The sequence below is a fragment of the Caretta caretta genome, chromosome 1, assembly GCF_965140235.1.
Source record: "Caretta caretta isolate rCarCar2 chromosome 1, rCarCar1.hap1, whole genome shotgun sequence".
Taxonomy (NCBI): Eukaryota; Metazoa; Chordata; order Testudines; family Cheloniidae; genus Caretta; species Caretta caretta.
This window is the reverse complement of record NC_134206.1, coordinates 40,179,358-40,200,745: the sequence shown is the minus strand read 5'-3', so window position 1 is coordinate 40,200,745 and position 21,388 is coordinate 40,179,358. Positions and strand designations below refer to the sequence as shown.

Sequence of the window (21,388 nt, the reverse complement as noted above, 5' to 3'; positions counted from 1 at the left end):
TCTTCCCACACACACACACTCTCCTCCCACCCCCTTCAGTTGAAAAGTGGCTGGCAATCTAGGAGGATGCCCATGGAACAATGGGATTGAGAAATGTGCATCATGTGATGCTGTACTTGCCCCATGAGGCACTGCAAACCCTTCCCAAAGCACCCTGCGGCCAGTTGCACAGTGAGATAGCTACCCACAGTGCACTGCTCTATGTATCGATGCAAGAGCTGCTTGTGTGAATGCACTCTGCCAACACTAGGAGCATAGTGTAGACATGCAACAGCGGTTTAATTAAAGCAGTTGCTGTATGTTGACAAAACTCTGTGGTGTAGAAGAGGCCTAAATTGGCCCCAAGTTTCCCTGCCAATTTTTGTGGTTTTGCAATCACATTTCCTGTCTTTCAAGAGTGTCTCTCTCTCTCTCCTTGTGTAAAAGACTCACACAAACAAGGGAATTTGACTATGCGCAAAATGCTGTTAAACAATCTGAAAAAGCCAGAAAAATATGCTTTTTTAAACGACTTTCAGAGATTAGTCATTAGGTGTTTATTGTAACAACTGTACAGTAGATAATAAGTTTTCAAACCAAAGTGAGATTTTTAGCATTATATTGTCTCTCTGAATAAGCAGATAACCATTTTCTGCATTTGCAGCATTTTCCACACTGTCTTAAAATGCAGTTCCATTTAAAACACATTGCAGTAGTCCAACCACAAGGTGCCAAAGACACAGGTAAAAGTAGCAATGTCTGTGTTGGAAAGAAAAGGTTGCTACCTGGACATCCAGAAGCAGTTAGGGATCTAGTAATTCACAGATTGCTGACATGAGAGAGTAATATGCCCCTAATGATTATCACAGATACGCAGTTTCTTCTGGTTGCATTTCAATGAGAAACTCAACTGAATGAATTATCTAACTACCTAAGTGAAAACCTTGAAATGTAATAAAGAATGTTTATTTGCTTTTTATTATTCAGGTTCTTATACCTGTCAACATCAGTGTACTGAAGTATTTCCTTGCTGATGTAATTCCTTTATTATATTACAGTTTTTTTATATAGTGCTACTGGTCCATAGAAGTGGATAAGATTTATAGAAGAAATCAAGTTTATATTAAACATATTATAAAAGCATTAGCACTGCAAAATGGTTAATTTCAATTAAAAATCATCTAACATGGAAGCTAGACATTGAGTTTTAAACAGTGAATTGCAGTATATGTTTACTTAGTAAAACACTATATTTAAATTTAAAATTACCCTGTCCTTATTGATGACAATATAAGAAAAGACCCCAAATTTCCATGTCCTTGGTTAATTTCCTGGATATTAAAACTACCCAATCCTTATACAGATATAAAATCAAATTATCCTCTATTAATGCAGTGAACTCCTGTAATTTGTCTTATAATTGCAAAATGAGTAAAGTAAAGTAGTTAACTTTTATAGAAGTTTTCTGTGATTAAATACTTGGAGGAAAGTTGGTGCTGATTAACTCGATACCCAACAACTTCTTAGTGGCAGAGTCCCAATCCTTCCCAAGTTCAAGTCGATGGCAGATGGCTGGAAATTGTCTGTCAACTCTTCTTACCCATTCCACTGCTTTCTTTACTGAAGCAAAAGCCCAGTGAATAGCACTGTATATAGAAATAAAGTGTGATTATACTGAAATATGAGAACAGTGACTTGACCGAGCAGTTACTGCAGCTGTCTACAAACTAAGTACAATCAAATGCACCAAAGGATACAAGAAAAAAATCTTGTCCTTGCCAACAAAGTCACTTGGTGAAGAAAATATCAACAATACTTCAACCCAATCATTAACAAAAGATTGCTTTATATATATATGATAATTTGAGGCAGAGATTTCAAGAAAAAACAGAGTCCAGCCTGAGCAGCTGTTATGGAGGAAGAGATGTAGGGTCAAATTCACAAATTTTTGGGCTTGTCTACATGGGGAAGTTAGTGTCGAATAAGCTAAGGAGTGATTTGAAAGTGCACTGTCTACTTCGCACAAACTCCCTGTGTGGACACTCTTAATTTGCACTGAGTGCCTTTATGCACTTTAGCTTAATACACTTCCAAAGTGTAAGAATGCAGAGTAGCTAATGTGCACTAGCTACTCCAGTGATCTCGGTGGCGTGAAATTAGTCCATAAAAAACATCTCATCAAGACAGTAATATCAGATTTGATTCTCAACTTTTGGGTTCTCAATGTGTTCACATCTATGCAGAGTTCCTCCCATTTTCCTTCTCTCCCTACTGTTTTAACCCAACATTACATTTTATTATGTACTGCATTCCTGATTGAGGTTACAGGACAAAACCAATTTAAGCATCTCTCTAGTCTATTTAGGTTTTTATACCATACTCAGCATGTAGTAGGTGTGTGCCTTCCGGTAACGCATTAAGCAACATGACACATCTATCGTGTTATTTGTAACTTGTCACAGAAGCCCTAGGTATTTAGAGCCAGATAACATCTCCCACAGAAACACCAGAGGCAGAGAGACTGCAGAGGAAGATTTTGCAAGGTTTTCCTTGCTGCAAGTTCCTATAATTTTTTGGGGGTGGGTGGAAGGAGAAGGAAGGTGGGGTATAATCCCCCACACTACATGCAGCAGTTCAACTCCCAGAATTCACATACCATGGGGAATCTGCTGGAGGCCAGAGCCATCTGTATGGTGTTCCTGTTCCTTCATGCTCTCCTAGATCTCTGCTGCTCTCCCCCTTCCCTTTGGTGGAGTGATGCTGACAGGCTCCCCAGCTGTCTGGTGTTCATTATACCCCACAGTAAAGGGGAGTTCCATGATGCAGAGATCGTCCATGCAAAACGTAATATAGCATGCAGCTGTATTACATTGCAGAGGGCTCTTGTGTGGGGAGCATCTGCATTTCCCAGGCCACTTGGAGGGTTAATGGATAGGGTGGGGACTGTGGTGTGGAGGATGTTGATATTAGGGGTAGATGATCTGTGCCATATATCTAAGAGCCTCATCGAGCCCTAAAATTAATTCTGTTCCCATTTACTTTATAAATAAAGGTTTTTTGCTGATGCAGGACATTGTTTATGTATTTCTTAATTTTATAGACCATATTTTCAAAACAAAGATTTTGTTGTAAGAAGCAATGCATCGACACTGTCAATTATACTTTTCATTCTTTGTCTACATCCATATGCTGTAGTATATTAGTTACCAATACCCAATAACTATTCATCTTATACATGTTAAAATGTTCAGCAGTTTACATTCATACATTAAATATTTAATGTATGCATGAATCTAAAGCACACCTTGAAGTGGGCGAATCATCCAGTTTCATTAGAGATTTGAAGGTTATCCCTTCCAGTTGCTGTTTATACCGTATGAACTGCAGCACCAAAAGTGTAGCAATCAACTGCAATACTTCTCTTCCTTTAGGACCTAAAAAGGAGGGGGAAAGGTGTGATTCTTAGTATAATTGTTATTTGTCAACATAGAAAGTTAATATTTGATATTTTGTAGTACTTGCTGGCAAAGTAATAGTCATGCTCACAAAATCTGGTTATCCTAATGCTGTTTAATTTTGTTTCATCACCCAATATACACAGTAATCCATGCTTTTTTAGAAGCCGTTTCGGAGACATATAGTTCGCTCCTGTGTTGGAGTCAGAACCCAAGGGCTGGCAGTGTGCTGCTTGCTGGGTTTTTGTGGTTTGGGGTTGCTTCCATCATGTTCCACTTAGGTCTTTGTGCAAGCAGCAAGGGGAAACTTGTAGGATTTCTGATCTCTGATGAAGCACTGGAGCAGCAGCTTTGGTAAGACAGTGATTAAAGTGCATACGTCAACCCAATTTTTATTTTTGCCCAGTTTGCACTCCCCATGCACACTTTAAGCCTGTCCCCTAGTGATTCAGAGAGGACAAACTTTGTTCATGTTAATTTTCTGCCTGCCAACAGCACAGAGCAATAGCTGAAAAGGAATAAGGAAATGTGTACATGAAAGATGTAAACATAATGGAAAAGGGTGGGAAGAAGCAGTACATCAGTGTAGTTTGGAATGTATGTGTGAGCTGGAAGATGACACAGAATGTACTATTATTTATTATTTGCACTACGTTAGCACCCAGGAGCCCCATCATGGACAGGATCCCATTGTGCTAGACACTCTACAGACAGAACAAAAAGACAATCCCTGCCCCAAAGAGCTTACAATCTAAACAAACAACACAAACACATGATGTGGAGGGAAGGGTATACACACAAGCAGAGTGAACAATATGATGGAAGCAAATTCTTCTTCAACACTTAGCCAGACAGTTGGCCGTAGCAATTGTTTGCCATTTGGTCCGTTCCTGCCCAACCGCAAAGGCTTGACAGCCCGAGAATCCAACATTGGGACAGACTTGATGAACCCATGTAATAGGGGGTCTGCCTCTGGCCGCCTCCACCCCTCGGTTGGTGCAATTTTATCTTGGATGTTACAAGCCACCCAGAGAACAGCGTTCACTGGAACGTCTTGTGGCATCCTAGTGACATGTCTGAAAATCATCAGGCACCGCCTACGGGTAATGGCCCCAGTAGTCTGTAGACCTGAACAACCATAAACATCTGCGTTACAGATGAAGTCATTCCACTTTATGCCCAGTATATGATGTTGACATTTTGTGTGGAAAGCATCCAGCTGGTCCCTGTTCACTTCTACCCTCAACCAATCTACTGAGCAGACGATTGGCTATAGGCATCCAAATGTCATGATAGTTCTATTTTTATGGAGGGGAGAGGTAGCAGGTCAGCTAAATGGAAAGTGAAGGGAAGAGGGTGAGGGGAGAAGAGGGTAAAAGGGGCAACAAGTTTGGAGTAAAGCTAAGGTGAGGAAACTGAAGGAGAGGAGGGGAGTTTTGAAGCAAACAGCCATTCAGCACAGGGCAGAGAAAGTCTAGTCTACAGAAAGTTCTCCAAGATCCCTGCTTTGTATGCCTCTGTCACTAGTGGCTGGAGACAGTGGCTGGCTTCTCTTTGCTGCTTAATTCCAAGCCCACATGGGGGGAAGAGGGAGAAGGAGCAGCACTACCTGGGTCCTACTGCCCCCAGAATATAGGGGGGACTCCCCTGCATAGTTTTGGGTCCAGCAAGGTGCTGGGGGAGGGATGGCCTCAACTGGGCCCCATTTTGCCTTCCTCCCCATTATGTAGAAGGGGCCCCACCCGTCTGAGGATGAAAGTGGGAACATTTGAGTCTGATTTTTTTGCTAATACAATTAAACATTTCAGAGTTGCTTAATCTAGCATGTATAATAACCGGGACAAAAAGAACCTCCATGGATGCCCATAACATGCTGCCTCCATAGGACAGGCACATAGCAGCCAGAACACATCACTGAAAGGACGCTCTAGCAGAATCTTGAATTTTTAAAAATTAATTACTTCAGAACACTTCAAATTGATAGTGTCTATTTAAAATTCAGGGTGAGCCCATTTTAAGCCATTGTTAGTAATATGGAAAATATACATTAATATAAGCTCTACTGCACACGCATACATTTAAAAAAAAAACCAAAACATTAACTGTACCACCGTCCAGCTACTTTTAATGAATGAGAAAACAACTGATTTACCTAGGGACCAAATGCCTTTTTTTGCAAGGAAAATATTGGTTAAATAATCCACATCAAGATCCAAGATAACCCCAAGTTCTGGGCTGAGATTCCAAAAACCATCCTGTGAAATAAACCAAAGAAAAAAAACAGACAAAAGTCTTCCTAAAACATTCAAGACATTGCAAAAATCACATTAGAAATATCAAAGTACAGCTAGGAAAGTAATTACAATAAAATGTTCAAATGACTTATGCAAAAAATATAATGAACTTTAGTGAATTAGTGAGTGATCCTCAAACTTTAAGATCTAAAATTCAAAAGCATGATGTATCAACATTAACTAGTGTAGCTAAAATGGATTCTTATTGTGAGGCTATGCCTTAACCAATCCACATACTACCTGTCTGCAGCCGGCATACTAACAGTGACATATGTACCACAGTTGGAGAACCTCTGGAATAAATTATCTGACCAGTCCTACACCAGTGGAGTACTAAAAACAAGCCAATAAGATGACTGCAAACCATTAGCTTCTTTCCATTATTTATCCCACGTACAGTAATGTGTGTTATTTGCAATGATATGTGTGGGTTAGAATAATGAGTGGGGTGTGCTGAGTGGGAAGTGAACCTCTGTGGGATAGGGAGGTTGAGACAGGGGATCAGAAAGCACAAGAGGTGGGAACATTGAGTTTCAGAGGCAGGGCCAGCTCTACCATTTTTGCCGCCCCAAGCAGTGAAAAAACCTGCCGCCACTGAATTGCCGCCGCGGACAGCAGGAGAGAGAGAAGCCGCTGCCGAATTGCCGCCGTGGCCGGCGGAACGGAGAAGCTGCTGCCCAGTTGCCGCGGCGGCGGAAACTCTGCCGCCCCTTTCTGACTGCCACCCCAATCACCTGCTTGGAGCGCTGGTACCTGGAGCCGGCCCTGTTCAGAGGGAAGTGGGGCAGCAGCGGCGGCACCAGCAGCAAGTTCTTTGTTTTCAGATACTCAGTTAGATACAAACCAAACAATAAAATATTAACTTGCGAGAAGTTTTAAAATAAATAATTTGAAAATTACCCTAAAAATAATGCTCAAAGTAGAGTACCTCCCCAACTGAATTCAGCAGAAAAGGATCCGCTCCACTGAGAAAACAACAGCCTCCATGAAATTAGTAAATGTGCTATTTGTATTGCAAAATACAATGTGAAGTTTATTAAATCCCATTCCATTTTATTTGACACGAGATTGGAAATGCTGATAAGTAGGAAAAAGACACATACTAGACCGTTTGCTACTCTGAAAACAGGTGGAACACAAAGCTTTGAACTTTCACATTCAAATCAAAATGTGTCCCAGTTGATAAGTATAATGATCTTGAAATCAAATCTGATTTTGCATAATTTTAAAAATATTGATTCTCTAATGTTAAATATTCAATAGGCTAAATGTTTAGCCTAGCCTGAACTGGAACTGCATTTTTGTTCTTGCAGCTTTACAAGAACAAAAACTGCAAGTGCAATTTTGTGCCCACAGTTACTTGCGGACACAATTAAGGTAATTTAGGTGACTAAATATCTGATTTAAAGGCATAATCAGGTAAACACAAAGTAACATTACAATGGAGGCAAGGTGTTGGAAAATCTGTCCCATTAAACTTAATTACAATAGTAAATTACATTGTACTAGAAATGTTTTTTCTTTAATGAATGCTCAAGTTTGGCAATCCTGCAGGAATTATATAATGTTGCAACTCACTGGATTTGACCCCAAAGTGAAGAACAACTGCTATAGACAATACAGTGAAGGCTGTTACAATGACCAGAGGAGACAGGCAACAGGAGAAGCAAATGAGAGTGAGTTTAAAGAGGGAACATGAAGCCAGATATACCCAATAAACATTCTCTAAACTTAGGCCAATAAACACTGCTCCCCTCTCCCTCCCAAAAAATCCTACAAGTGTAAAAATAATGCAGCCAGATGTCCAGCATCAAAGTGGGGGCTATCCAGTTTATTGCACTGAACGTAGCATGTATGATTACCTGCCTTGGGGGCAGGTGGCATGTGTGTGCATTCAGTGCAAGCAGCTCACAGCCCTCAGATACCAAGTACAGGTCTTTGAGACCAGAGTGAATGAATTAGATGAGCTAAGAGAGACAGAGATGTACGTAGAGGAGATTTTCCAGGACACAGTAAAACAGTCCCTCTCCCAGTATGACAGCCTCTGTGCTGCTGAGGAGGTTGAAAGACTTGGGGAAGGAAAACATCAAACTGGAGTAGAGGGAAATAATCCCATAGTTGGGACCTTCCTTTCAGATGATGTCATGGTATCCTCTTGCACTGAGGATACCTGTCCAGTGGAGGGGACCCCAGTTATTAGGAAGAGACAGTGTGACAGAATGTATCCGTGTCCACACAATTGTAATTTTTTTTTGTACAAAGCATGTCTTGTAAGGTATCATTTGAAAATTCATAATTTGCTAGTAAATACTATCCTGATAAAATATGTGTGGCAACATTGTATGTTAAGTTATAACATTTCCCTGTATGATGTTATTAACACATGTTCCAAATCACAGCCCTACCCAAGCAGAAGTTGGCAAACAGGTCTACCTCAAACAAAGGAATGTGTGCTTAATTTGAGTTTAAGCTGCAAACAGAGTTATCAAGCACGAAGGGAAATAAAGAAAGCTGAAACCGGTGAGGAAAAAGCAGCAGGAAACATCCTTCCCCATAGACTTTTTGTCTCTTGGTACCCAGCTGGAAATGTTTTTTTAAGCGGGGAACTGAAACTATAAAAAAAAAAAGGGACACACCCAATGACACCTCCTCTCACTGCCCATTGCACTAATGGCACCTGAAGCGACAAAGAAAACATTCATTGGACTCTGGGAAAAGAGGTCCTGACTTAAGAAGTCTGGTCAGTAAGACTTCTGAAAGCATGTGGTGAGAAAACTTTGCTTTGAATGTAACTAAGGCCTGGGCCTGGGGGAGGGGGGTGTTTGAACTAAGATACGCAACTTCAGCCACGCTATTCACGTAGCTGAAGTCAAAGTATCTTAGTTCGACTTACCTGGCTGTCCTCACAGCGGCAAGCTGACTGCGGCGGCTCCCCCGTCGACCCCACTTACTCCTCCTGCTGAGGTGGAGTACAGGTGTCGATTCGGGGATCGATCACTACCCGCCGATCCAGCAGGTAGTGAAGACGTACCCATAGTTAAGATATGCACCAGTTGAGTTTAACCTTTATTTTTCTTATAAACATGTCTGACTTTTATGCCTCATTACTTGTACTCACTTAAAATCTTACTCCTTGCAGTTAATAAACTTGGGGTTTTTTTTGTTTTATCTCATCTGGTGTGTTTAAATTGAAATATATGGAAACTCCATTTGGGGTGGCAAGTTGTATGCATATAATTTCTATTAAAGAAATAACAGACTTTATATAACTTCTGTTGTCCAGGAGAGGACTGGGCAGTAAAGGACATACATTTCTGGGGGGAAATCTAAGACTGGGGGTATGTTGGGGTCATGCTGCAGTATAACCGAGGCTGGTGAGAACTGGAGTGTAATCCAAATCTGGTTGGCAGGCCGCAGTTACACACAAATACTCAGGGTATGGCTTGCATGCTGGAAGGCTATTTGTGAGCAAGCCAGGTGGGAACTCCTTCAGCATGGCATTGTAAGGCACCCAAGATTGCAGGGCAAGGGTGACACAGCTATTCTTTAGTCTAGAGCAGTGGTCTCCAACCTTTTTATGCACAAGATCACTTTTTGAATTTAAATGGCAACCCAGGATCTATCCTGCACCTTCCCTGAGGCTCTGCCCTTCCCCAAAGCCCCATCCGGCTCACTCCATCTCCCCCTCTCTCCGTTGCTCGCTCACTTTCACTGGGCTGGGGCAGGGGGTTAGGGTTCAGGAGGGGGTGCGGGCTCTGGGCTGGAGCCAAGGGGTTTGCAGTGTGGAAGGGGGCTCCAGGCTGAGCCTGGAGCAGGGGATTGGGATGCAGGAGGGAGTGAGGGGTACAAGCTCTGGCAGAGAGTTTGGGTGCAGGAGGGGGCTCCTGACTGGGGCAGAGTGTTGGGGTGCAGGAGGGGGTATGGCCTGCTGGCTCTGAGACAGGGCTCAGGGCTGGGGCAGAGGCTTGGGGTGCAGGAAGGGGTTCGGTTGCAGGAGGCGGTATGGGGTGCTGGCTCCAGGAGGAGAGTTGGGGTGTGGGCTCCCACCGGGTGGCACTTACCTCAGGTGGCTCCCGGTCGGCGGCGCAGCGGGGCTAAGGCAGGCTCCCTCCCTGCTCTGGCCCCATGCTGCTCCCGGAAGGGGCCAATGCGCCCCTGCGGCCTCTGGGGTGGGGGCACGTGGGTACGCACACTGCCCCTGTCTGCAGGCACTGCCCCTGCAGCTCCCATTGGCTACCGTTCCACATTCCTGGTCAATGGGAGCTGCAGGGGCGGAGCCTGCAAATAGGGGCAGTGCACAGAGACCCGTGCCCACCTTCCCCTTCCCCGGGGCTGCAGGGGTGTGCTGTCCACTTCCGGGAGCAGCATGGGGCCGGGGCAGGCAGAGAGCCTGCCTTAGCGGCAGCCCCGCTACACCACCAGACTTTTAGCGCCTAGAGATCGTGATCAACTGGGAGAGTCTCCAGGATCGACCAGTCAAATTGCAATGAGGAAATTACTTACTTTGTGCAGTAACGATGGTTCTTCGAGATGTCTGTCCCTATGGGTGCTCCACTGTAGGTGTATGTGCGCTCCTGCACCTCTAATCGGAGATTTTTGGTAGCAGTGTCAGTTGAGCGCACATATGTGCTCTCCCTCCCTCCTGGTCTGCCTCGAGGCTATCTAGCGCTGCGCGGGCGAAGTCCCCTCACTTCTCTTTCCACTGCAGAGCCCGATAGAGAACTCCAAAGTATTGGGGAGGAGGGCTGGTTGTGGAGCACCCACAGGGACAGACATCTCGAAGAACCATCATTACTGCACAAAGTGAGTAACTTCCTCTTCTTCTTCGAGTAGTATCCCTATGGGTGCTCCACTATAGGGGACTCCCGAGCAGTACCCACCACTGGAGTCTGTCACTACAGAGAGTGGTGTGGAGTCAAAGATGGCGCTGGGGGCCAAATCTTAAGTGATTGCATAATGTTCTGTAAAAGTATGGGCAGAGGCCCAAGTCGTTGCTCTACAGATTACTGAGATAGGGATATCTTTAAGTAATGTGACCGAGGTAGAAATTGACCTGGTGGAGTGCGCATGGACTCTGGATGGAAGCAGATTCCGCCCTTGATAACAGTGATTAATGCAACCAGAGACCTATTTGGATAGTCTTTGAGCCAATCTCACAGAGCTTTTGGATCTTTCTGTGGACGAAAGGAAGAATTTAGGGGATATTCTAAAGTCCTTAGTTCTGTCCAAGCACAATGCTAATGTCCTTCTAACATGTAGCATATGCAGAATTGTCTTCCTGTTATCACAATGCGGTTTTGGGAAAAAACAGGGAGATGAATCTGTTGATTCATATGGAAAGTGCAGAGAAAGTAGGGAGAAACTTGGGATATGGCCTTAGGGTTACTTTGTCTTTAAAAAAGGCTGTGAATGGTGGGTGTGCCATCAGGACCGCTTTTTCTCCTAGGTGCCTAGCTGAGGTAATGGCAATTGGAAATGCTGTTTTCATGGACAGGTGTAAGAGAGAGCAAGTTGCCATGGACTCAAAGGGAGGTCTAGTCAAAGCCCTGAGAACTAGATTAAGATCCCAGGCTGATGCAGGAAGAGATTCCCAATGCCCTTAAGGAATCTACGCATCAGCGAGTGAGCAAACACCAAGAATCTGTCTACCTGGCAATGGAAAGCCATTTTCACTGCGAGATGTACCTTAAGGGAGCTGTGAGAGAGTGCTGATCTCTTGAGGTCTAAAATGTAGTGTCAAATAAGAGGGAGGGAAGATGAGGTTGGGTCTATGTGTTTAGAATGATAACAAACTTGGAATCATTTCCATTTTGTAGGTAAGTATGTCAGGTGGTCAACTTTTGGCTGTGTAGCAACATGTCCTTCAGCTCGTCAGAGCATTCTGCCTCTAAGCCTTGGAACTAAGAAGGAGCCAAGCCTGGAGGTGGAGAATCCACAGGCTGGGGTGAAGGATCAGCCCATTGTTTTGAGAGAGAAGGTGAGGAATAGGCCAAAGAGGAACAGGAGGGCATATTGCCATCTGTGTCAGGTAAGGGAGCCAGATTTGTCATGGCGAGGAGTGGCAATCAGGATAACTCTTGCTTTGTCTCGCTGAATGTTTAACAGGACCTTGGATAGAAGAGGAAACTGATGAGGGTGTCTCCCAGTGAATGTTTCCCCAGGCCAGCCCTGGAGCAGGGTTTGTTCTGGGAAGTAGCAAACAGATCCATAGTCAGAGTTCCCCAAAGGGCGAATATATCTTGAAGCACCTCTGAGTTCAGTACCCACTCATGGTCATGACAAAAATTCTGACTGAGACTGTTGGCTGTCATGTTCTGTATCCCTGGTAGATAGACAGCTGAGATGAGCACATTGTGATGGGTGCATCAAGTACAAAGTTTGAGTGCTTCCTTGCAGAGGGAGAGAGATCTGGCACACCCTTGGCGATTTATGTAAAACATATAGGTCATGTTAAGTCCATCATGCCTACCATGAGATGGTACCGGGGCCCTGGTACTGAGCAATGGGGATTGCAGTTCTTCCAGAACCATCAGGTCTCCAGGGTACCAGAGCTCATGCAGTACCCTGGGCTCACTGGGTACTGCGGAGGAGTGTCCATGGTACTTTGTCGGTACCGATGGTTGAGACGGTGCAGAGCACTCCATAAATGAGAGTTTTGTTGCGCCTGGTACAGAAAGGTTTGTTGGTGCCACTCTTTTAGAGATGGTACAGTAATTGTCTTTCCCTGGGTACCAGAGCTCATGTGGTACCATGGGCTCACTCTGTGGTATGTTGTCAGCACTGATGGTTGGGAAGGTGCAGAGCACTCCCTAGGGTAGGAGTTTTGTCATACCTAGTACCACAGGTTTTCTCTGTGCCGCTCTTTTAGAGACTGTACAGTAATTGTCTGTCTCCTTAGGGGGCGGTACCCTTGCCTTAGATCCTGACTGCCAGAGCCCCTGGCTACTCTGGTGCTGCAGAGCAGAGCTCATAGTGAAGGCCCCCTTCTCGGTACCGTGCTTCAGAGTTGCTGGTGCTGTTGGAACTGAGGTGACTGCATTGGGGAGTCCCTCTGGCTGACCAACAACTCGGAGCCTCTTTTTATGAGCCTTTACAGGGCGTCTGCTGGGTTTTTTCATGACTCTGTCCCCTTTGAAGTTAGGCCTGGTCTACAGTACATGGTTATTTCGGAATTAGCCGAGTTAATTTGAAATAAAATGGATTCCGTCCACACAACCAAACCGGTGTTTTTGATTTAAAGGGCTCTTTAATCAAACTTCTGTACTCCACCTTGGCAAGTGGAGTAGCGCTAAAATCGAGATAGCAGTTCTGGGTTACAGGTACTGTGGACGCAATTCAACGATATTGGCTTCAGGGAGATATCCCAGAATGCTCCCTTGTGACTGCTCTGGACAACACTCTCAACTCTGATGCACTAGCCAGGTAGGCAGTAAAAGCTCAAGGAACTTTTTAATTTAATTTCCTGTTTGGTCACCATCAGCACAGGTGACCATCAGCACAGTCCACCATCACAGGTGACCATACAGAGTCCACCATCACAAGAGACCATGCAGTCCCGGATTCGCAGAAGAGCTCCAGCATGGTCTGAACGGGAGGTACTGGATCTCACCGCATGTTGGGGATCTGAATCTGTTATGGCAGAACTATGTTCCAAAAAAAGAAACGCAAATACGTACGCTAAAGTCTCCAGGGCCATGACGGAAAGAGGCTACTCCAGGGACACAGGGCAATGTCGTACAAAAATCAAGGAGCTCAGGCAAGCATACCAAAAAGCCAGGGAGGTGAACAGGCACTCTGGGTCACAGCCCCATACATGTCGCTTCTACTGTGAGCTGCATGCTATTATGGGGGGTGATACCACCACTACCCCACCACTGTCCATGGACACCTGCAAGCGGGGAGTTGCACAGAGCGAGGAGGATGAGTTATTGGAGGAGGAGGAGGAGGATGACAGTGCACAGGTGGCAAGTGGGGAATCCGTTTCCCAACCCTAGCCAGGAACTATTCTTAACGCTGGACCCAATAGCCTCCCCCGACTCCCAAGACCATGACCCAGGAGAAGGCACTTCTGGTGAGTGAGAGCCTGATTGGAGCCACGCGGTGAGGGGTGGGGGAAAACCCAGCCGCACGGGGCTGTTCGCGTTTAGTTTAAATGGTCATCCCTGCTCAGAGCCTCATTGGAGCCACGCAGTGGGTGAGGGTGTGTGTGTGTGTGTTGTGTGAAGCAATCATCCCAGAAAGCCCACAAGCCCTCCTTTTATATGGCAAACCTACCAGGAATTGCTTGCTATGGGAAAGGGGGCCCGGCAGTTTGAAAGCATTGAAATGAATTTGGAAGAAGCAGAACCCTGTGTGCCCTAGGGCTTAACATGGCTGCCTGCAAGCTGAATTCCGGCCATGTGTGATGGCTTACTCACACCAAAGTGGCAGGCACTTCAGTGTAAGAGGCAAAATGTGACCTTGTACAGAAAGAACATGTGCTGTGTACTATTAATTGCCCGTTTCACTGGGAAAGAGTGTCCCCTTTGTTCTCTAAAATGAATCTTTTAAAATACTACCCTCCCTTTTTCTCCTCCCGCAGGTGCAAATGTTTCAATGCGGCCCCTATCTACTCCGTCCAGGCTGGTCCAGATTAGAAGGTGGAAAAAACAAACTCGGGACAACATGTTTGCCGAGCTCATGCAGTCCTCTCACACTGATAGGGCCCAGCTGGGGAATGTGTGCAGGCAAACAATTGCAGAGTCCTGTAAAGTGTTAAAAGAACAGGAAGAGATGAGGGGAGCGTGTGCAATGAGAGCAGGCAGGATGCTATGGTCAAGCTTATGGGGGAGCAAACTGATATGCTCCGCTGTACGGTGGATCTAATGCGGGAAAGGCAGTAAGCCCACAGACTGCCGCTGCAGCCCCTGTATAACCGCCCTCCCTCCTCCCCAAGTTCCATAGCCTCTTCAACCAGGTGCCCAAGAACACGAGGGGACAGCGGGGAGGCTACAGGGACCCACACACTCAACCCCAGAGGATTGCACACGCAGCAGAAAGCTGGCATATCCGAAATTTTGATTTGGTTTCTGGACTTGTCCTTCCCTCCTGCTCCACCCCCTTAACCCAATTACGCCTCTGGGTCTATCTTCTGATTTCTCTCAATGTGTTGTGCAACAAATAATAAAGAACATTTTTAAAACAATTGTGACTTTATTTCCCTTCATATATATAGGGGGTGGGTAACTTCAAGAGAAACAAACACAACTGTCACACCATACCCTGGCCAGTCATGAAACTGGCTTTCAAAGCTTCTCTGATGTGCAGCGCGCCCTGCTGCGCTCTTCTAATTGCCCTGTTGTCTGGCTGTGCGAAATTGGCCGCCAGACGAGTTGTCTCAACCTCCCACCCCACCATAAACGTCTCCCCCTTACTCTCACAGATATTGTGGAGCACACAACAAGCAGCAATTACGATTGGAATATTGGTTGTGCTGAGATCTAACCAAGTCAGTAGACTGCACCAGTGCACTTTCAAACATCCAAAAGCACATTCTAACTCCATTCCGCACTTGCTCAGCCTATAGTTGAACTGCTCCTTACTACTGTCCAGGGTGTCTGTGTACGGCTTCATGAGCCATGGCATTAAGGGGTACGCTGGGTCCCCGAGGATAATTATAGGCATTTCAACATCCCCAATAGTAATTTTCTGGTCTGGGAAGTAAGTCCCCTCCTGCAGCTGTTCAAACAGACTAGAGTTCCTGAAGATGCGAGCGTCATGCACCTTTCCCGGCCATCCCTCGTTGATGTCGGTGAAACGTCCCTTGTGATCCACCAGTGCTTGCAGCACCATGGAAAAGTACCCCTTGCAGTTTACATACTGGCCGCCCCGATGCTCTGGGGCCAAGATAGGGATATGCGTTCCACCTATCGCCCCGCCACAGTTAGGGAACCTCAGTGCATTAAAGCCATCCACAATGATCTTCACATTTCCCAAAGTCACTACCCTTGATAGCAGCTGGTCAATGATTGCATTGGCTACTTGCAGCACAGCAGCCCCCACAGCAGATTTCATAGAATCACAGAATATCAGAGTTGGAAGTGACCTCAGGAGGTCATCTAGTCCAACTCCCTGCTCAAAGCAGGACCAATCCCCAATTTTTTTTGCCCCAGATCCCTAAACGGCCCCTCAGCGATTGAACTCACAACCCTGGGATTAGCAGGCCAATGCTCAAACCACTGAGCTATCCCTCTCCCCGCATTTGCCCACTCCAAACTGATTCCCGACTGACTGGTAGCTGTTGGATGTTGCAAGCTTCCACAGGGCTATGGCCACTTGCTTCTCAACTGTGATGGCTGCTCTCAGTTTGGTGTCTTTGCGCTTCAGGGCAGGGGACAGCAAGTCACAAAGTTCAATGAGAGTGGCCCTATGCATACAAAAGTTTCGCAGCCATGGGAATCATCCCATACCTGCAACACTTTGCGGTCCCACCAGTCTGTGCTTGTTTCTCGGGCCCAGAATCGGCGTTCCACGGCATGAACCTGGCCCAACGCCACCATGATCACCCAATTGCCAATGCTGTGCTTCTAAGAATGTCTGGGTCCATGTCCTCAGCAGTATAGTAATCGCGCTGTTGTTGCTTCCTCGCCTGGTTTTGCAGGTACTGCACATACTGCTGGATAATGCGCGAGGTATTTACAATGGTCAAAACTAGAGCGGAGATCTGAGTGGGCTCCACGGTTTGCTGCGCTAAGGCGCCTGCATGGGTAATCCTGGAAAAAGGGCATGAAATGTAGGAGAGCAGAGTGGCAGCGGAAGAGGTGCTGTTTGGTTCACAAAAAACAAAAAAAGGTGGGAAATGGTTGTCTTCTGTAGCTTTCTCGGAGGCGGGATCCAAGACAGACAACATGGAGAAGCTCGGTAGCGTGGCAAGAGCGGGAGAGCAGAGTTGGTGGTGGAAGCTGTGCTGCTCGGTTCATGATGGCCAAGCAGAGTTGGCAGTGGAAGCGGTTGATGAGGAATAGAAAGAGTAGATGCTTATAGAGATTACATAGAAAGACAAGAGGAAATGCGAGGTGGATTCAGAGTATTAGGAGAGAAGCAGTGCACCATACTGCACCATCTACTGAAAGCAGTATGGTGTCTGCACACCAAAAAGGCGCAAAACGATTGTCTGCCGCAGCTTTCACAGAGGGAGGAGCAACTGACGACACACACCCAGAAACACCCGCGAGAATGTTTTTGCCCCATCATGCACTGGGAGCTTAACCCAGAATTCAAATGGGCGGCGGGGACTGCGGGAACTGTGGGATAGCTACCTACAGTGCACCGCTCTGACATTCGATGCTAGCCTCGGTACTGTGAACGCACTCCACCGAATTCACGTGCTTTAGTGGGGACACACAAGACCAAATGTATAAAATTGCTTCCAAAAATTTGAATAGAATAATTTCGAAATAATTTCGTACTGTAGACGTATCTTTAGAGGCTCCAGGGATGATCCGGGGTCAACCCCGGAGTCCCCTGGAAACTGAAGTACCTTCTCCATAAGAAGGAGTTTTAACTTCAGGTCTCAGTTCCTGAGAGACTGCTGTTTTAGCTGTGGCAGGTGAAGCACTTCTGTGAGGCTCTCCCAGGCACCAGACACAGTAAGAGTGTCTGGCCATTACAGGAATTGACTCCTTGTAGGAGAGGCACCTCTTGGAGCAGGGAGAACCAGGCATGCCCCTGGGCGGGGGGCTATCATCCTCTAGCAGTGGGGAATGCAGAAAAAGGTCTTCTTTACTCCTTCTCTTCTTTTCCTTTTTATTTTCTTTTTTTTTTTAAAATAAACTGAAAAACTTAGAGTCTACTAAATGCCTGGGAGGTGGGGGTGCCCTCAGACAGGGCAGGAAACTAAAGTTCTTTTTCTTTCTTTCTCTTTTTTTCTCCTTTAATCCCAAAGGAGTAAATAAAAATGAAACACTAACTATTAAGGAGAACAAAAGAAACAAAAACAACTGCTACTTATGCTAATGACACAGATAAGGAAGGGATGACTACTCGCTCTGTTTGAGGCCAAAGGCGGTTGAGAAGGAAGTGAGGGGGCTTCGCCCCTGCAGTGCCAGACCAGGAGGGAAGGAGAGCACATGCATGGGCTCAATGGACACTGCTACCAAAAATCTCTGATTAGAGGCGCAAGAGCGCACATACACCTACAGCGGAGCACTCATAGGGACACTACTCAAAGAAGAACAACCTGTTGGTGACCACTGATCTAGATTGTACCTTGGTATGTTACAGACAGGTAATAGTAATGGAGGATTCAATTATTAGAAATATAGTTGCGTTTGTGATGACCAGGAGAACCACATGGTGAATTGCCTGCCAGGCGCAAACGTTGTGAATCTCTTGAGATATCTAGACTGACTTATGTGCAATGCTGGGGATGAGCCGGTGGTCATGGTACATGTAGGTACCAACCACATAGGAAAAGGTAGGCGAGAAGTCCTGGAGGCCAAATTTAGGCTGCTAAGTAAGAGATTAAAGTCCAGGAACCCGACGGTAGCATTCTCTGAAATACTTCCAGTTCCATGCACAGACCCAGTTAGACAGGCAGAATTGCTGGGTCTCAAAGCATGGATGAGATGATAGTGTTTGGAGGAGGGTTTTGGGAAAGGTGGAGCTTATACAGGAAGGATGGGCTCCATCTAAACCAAAAAGGAACCAGATTGCTGGCATGTAAAATTAAAGAAGTTGTGGAGGAGTTTTTAAACTAAGGGCTGAGGGAAAGCCAACAGGTGCAAAGGAGCACATGGTAATACTAGTTAACTGTAAAAGTATAATTAGGCAGGCCAAAAAATAATTTAAAGAGCAATTAGGAAAAGACACAAGCACTAACAGCAAAATTTTTGTAAGTATACCAGAAGTAGGAAGACTATCCGTGGGCTACCAATCGAGTTGCTAAAGGAGCACTCAAGGAACACAAGGCCACTGTGGAAAAGCTAAATAAATTCTTCACATCAGACTTCACGACAGAAGATGTGAGAGAGATTCCCACACCTTATCTCTCATAAATGTAAACAAACTTGTTTGTCTTAGCAACTGGGTGAACAAGAAGTAAAACTGAGTGGACTTGTACACACTAAAGTTTTACATTGTTTTAAGTGCAGTTATGTTAAAAAATTATTATACGCTTATAAGTTTCACTTTCACAATAAAGAGATTGCACTACAGTACTTGTATGAGATGGATTAAAAAATACTAATTTTTTGGTTTATCTTTTTTATAGTGCAAATATTTGTAATAAAAATAATATAAAGTAAGCACTGTACACTTTGTATTCTGTGTTGTGACTGAAATCAATATTTGAAAATGTAGAAAAACATCCAAAAATATTTATAATAAATGTAAATTGAAACTGTGGTTAATCATGATTTTTAAAAAATCTAGTTAATTTGTTTTGTGTTAATCACTTGTTTAACTGTGATTAATTGACAGTCATTGTAATAAGTCACCAGGTCCAGATGGTGTTCATCCAAGAGTTCCGAAATAACTCAAATATGAAATTGCAGAACTACTAACTGTGGTATATAACTTATCATCTAAAATCAGCCTCTGTACCAGATGACTAGAGGATAGCTAACGTAATGCTGATTTTTAAAAAAAGGCTCCAGAAGCTATCTTGGTAATTATGGACCAATAGGACTAACTTCAGTACCAGGCAAACTGGTTGAAACTATAGTAAAGAACAGAATTATCAGACACATAGATGAACACTATTTCTGGGGAAGAGTCAGCATGGCTTTTGTAAAGAGAAATCATGCCTCACCAATCTATTATAATACTTCATGGGGATAAACAAACATGTGGACAAGGGAGCCCCAGGAGATATAATGTACTTGGACTTTCAGAAAGCCTTTAACAAGATACTTCACCAAAGGCTCTTAAGCAAAGTAAGGAGTCATGGGATAAGACGGAAGGTCCTCTCATGGATCAGTAACTGCTTAAAAGACAGGAAATAAAGGGTAGGAGTAAATGGTCAGATTTCACAGTGGAGAGAGGTAAATAGCGGGGTCCCCCATGGGTTTGTATTGGTACCAGTGCTGTTCAACATATTCATAAACGATTTGGAAAAAGGGGTAAGCAGTGAGGTGGCAAAGTTTGCAGATAATACAAAATTGCTTAAGATAGTTAAGTCCAAAACTGACTGTGAAGAGTTACAAAGAGATCTCATAAAACTGGATGACTGGGCAACAAAATGCCAGATGAAATTCAATGTTGATAAAGGCAAAGAAATGCACATGGGAAAACATAATCCCAACTATACATACAAAATGTAGGGGTCTAAATTAGCTGTTACCACGCAAAAAAGAGATTGTGGAGTCATTGTGGATAGTTCTCTGAAAACATTTGTTCAATGTGCAGAGGCAGATAAAAAAGATAATAGTATGTTAGAAACCATTAGGAAAGGGATAGATAATAAGACAGTAAATATCATCATGCACTATATAAATCCATCGTAAACTCACACCTTGAATACTGTGTGCAGTTTTGGTTGACCCATCTCAAAAAAAAAAATGTTATAATTGAAAAAATATACAGAGAAGGGAAGCAAAATTGATTAGGGGTATGGAACAGCTTCCATATGAGGAGAAATTAAAAAGACTGTAAACAAAGCAAACAAAATGAAGTACTTCCGCAAACAACGCTGTCAACCTGTAGAACTCATTACCAGGGATGATGTGAAGGCCAAAAATATAACTGGGTTCAAAAAAGAATTAGATAAGTTCATGGAAGACAGGTCCATCAATGGCTATTAGCCAAGATGGTCAGGAATGCAACCCCATGCTCTGGGTGTCCTAAGACTCAGACTGCCAGAAGTTGGGAGTGGATGACGGGAGACGGATCTGTAAATAATTGCTCTGTTCTGTTCATTCCCTCTGAAGCATTTGGGCTCAGGCACTGTCAGAAGACAGAATAGCAGGCTATATGTACCATTGGTCTGATCCAGTATGGCTGTTCCATGTTCTCACTCTAGCTTCCATTAATACAATACTAAAGATTCTGACTTATTAATTATACCAGAATACTGAGTTGAAAATTTATCTTATAATTTCAGCATCTCAAAAATATTGAGACACATCTCTTGGTTGTGAGGAGGCTATTTTGAGGATTCCTAGTCAGATCACTGGAGCTGCCAATGAAATCAACAAACTCATCCAAGATTTTGCCTCATCGTGCATCTTACAAAATTAGATTATAAACAAATAAGAAAGATGAATTTGCACAATGCAAACCTGCTTATATGATGGCAGGACTGAATTGTCTGAAAGTGCAACTGCTTTTTGAACAAACTGGCTTTCAAAAAGGCAACATATGGGAAATTGATTTCTTTCTGAGTAAATCCACAGTATAAATTAGATTGTGTGATGTGGTGGCTGCCCCTCACTGGCAAAAAAGGGGTTAAAAGCAGCCATACGGAGGCTGTGCTGGAGGCAGCCAATCAGAGAAGGGCTGTAGGGAGCAGCCAATCAGGCCCATATAAAAAGGGAGCTGCACGGCAGAGAGTGCAGTTCTCTGCTGGGAGCCCAAGGAGGAAGGACTGTGTCCCTGGAGGGCTGAGACAACTGCCAGCACCCTGAACAGAGCAGTGCTGCTAGCAGGGACCGGGGGAACGGAAGACAGCTCCTGGCTGGCTGC

At 44.6% G+C, this 21,388-nt stretch overlaps 1 protein-coding gene across 6 annotated transcripts in view; it reads right to left on the bottom strand.

Moving 5' to 3' along the window:
- Positions 1–512: 512 nt before the first annotated feature.
- Positions 513–21,388, bottom strand: part of PARP4 (poly(ADP-ribose) polymerase family member 4) — a 118,570-nt gene continuing 97,694 nt past the window's right edge. For all 6 annotated transcript variants that reach the window (XM_075127265.1, XM_075127271.1, XM_075127269.1 and 3 more), the window contains 3 exons: positions 5,587–5,689; positions 3,284–3,413; positions 513–1,625 (listed from right to left, as the gene is read on the bottom strand). In XM_075127265.1, coding sequence (XP_074983366.1) covers positions 1,451–1,625; positions 3,284–3,413; positions 5,587–5,689 — 408 coding nt within the window. In that variant the 3' untranslated portion in view covers positions 513–1,450. The remainder of the gene's footprint in view (positions 1,626–3,283; positions 3,414–5,586; positions 5,690–21,388) is intronic.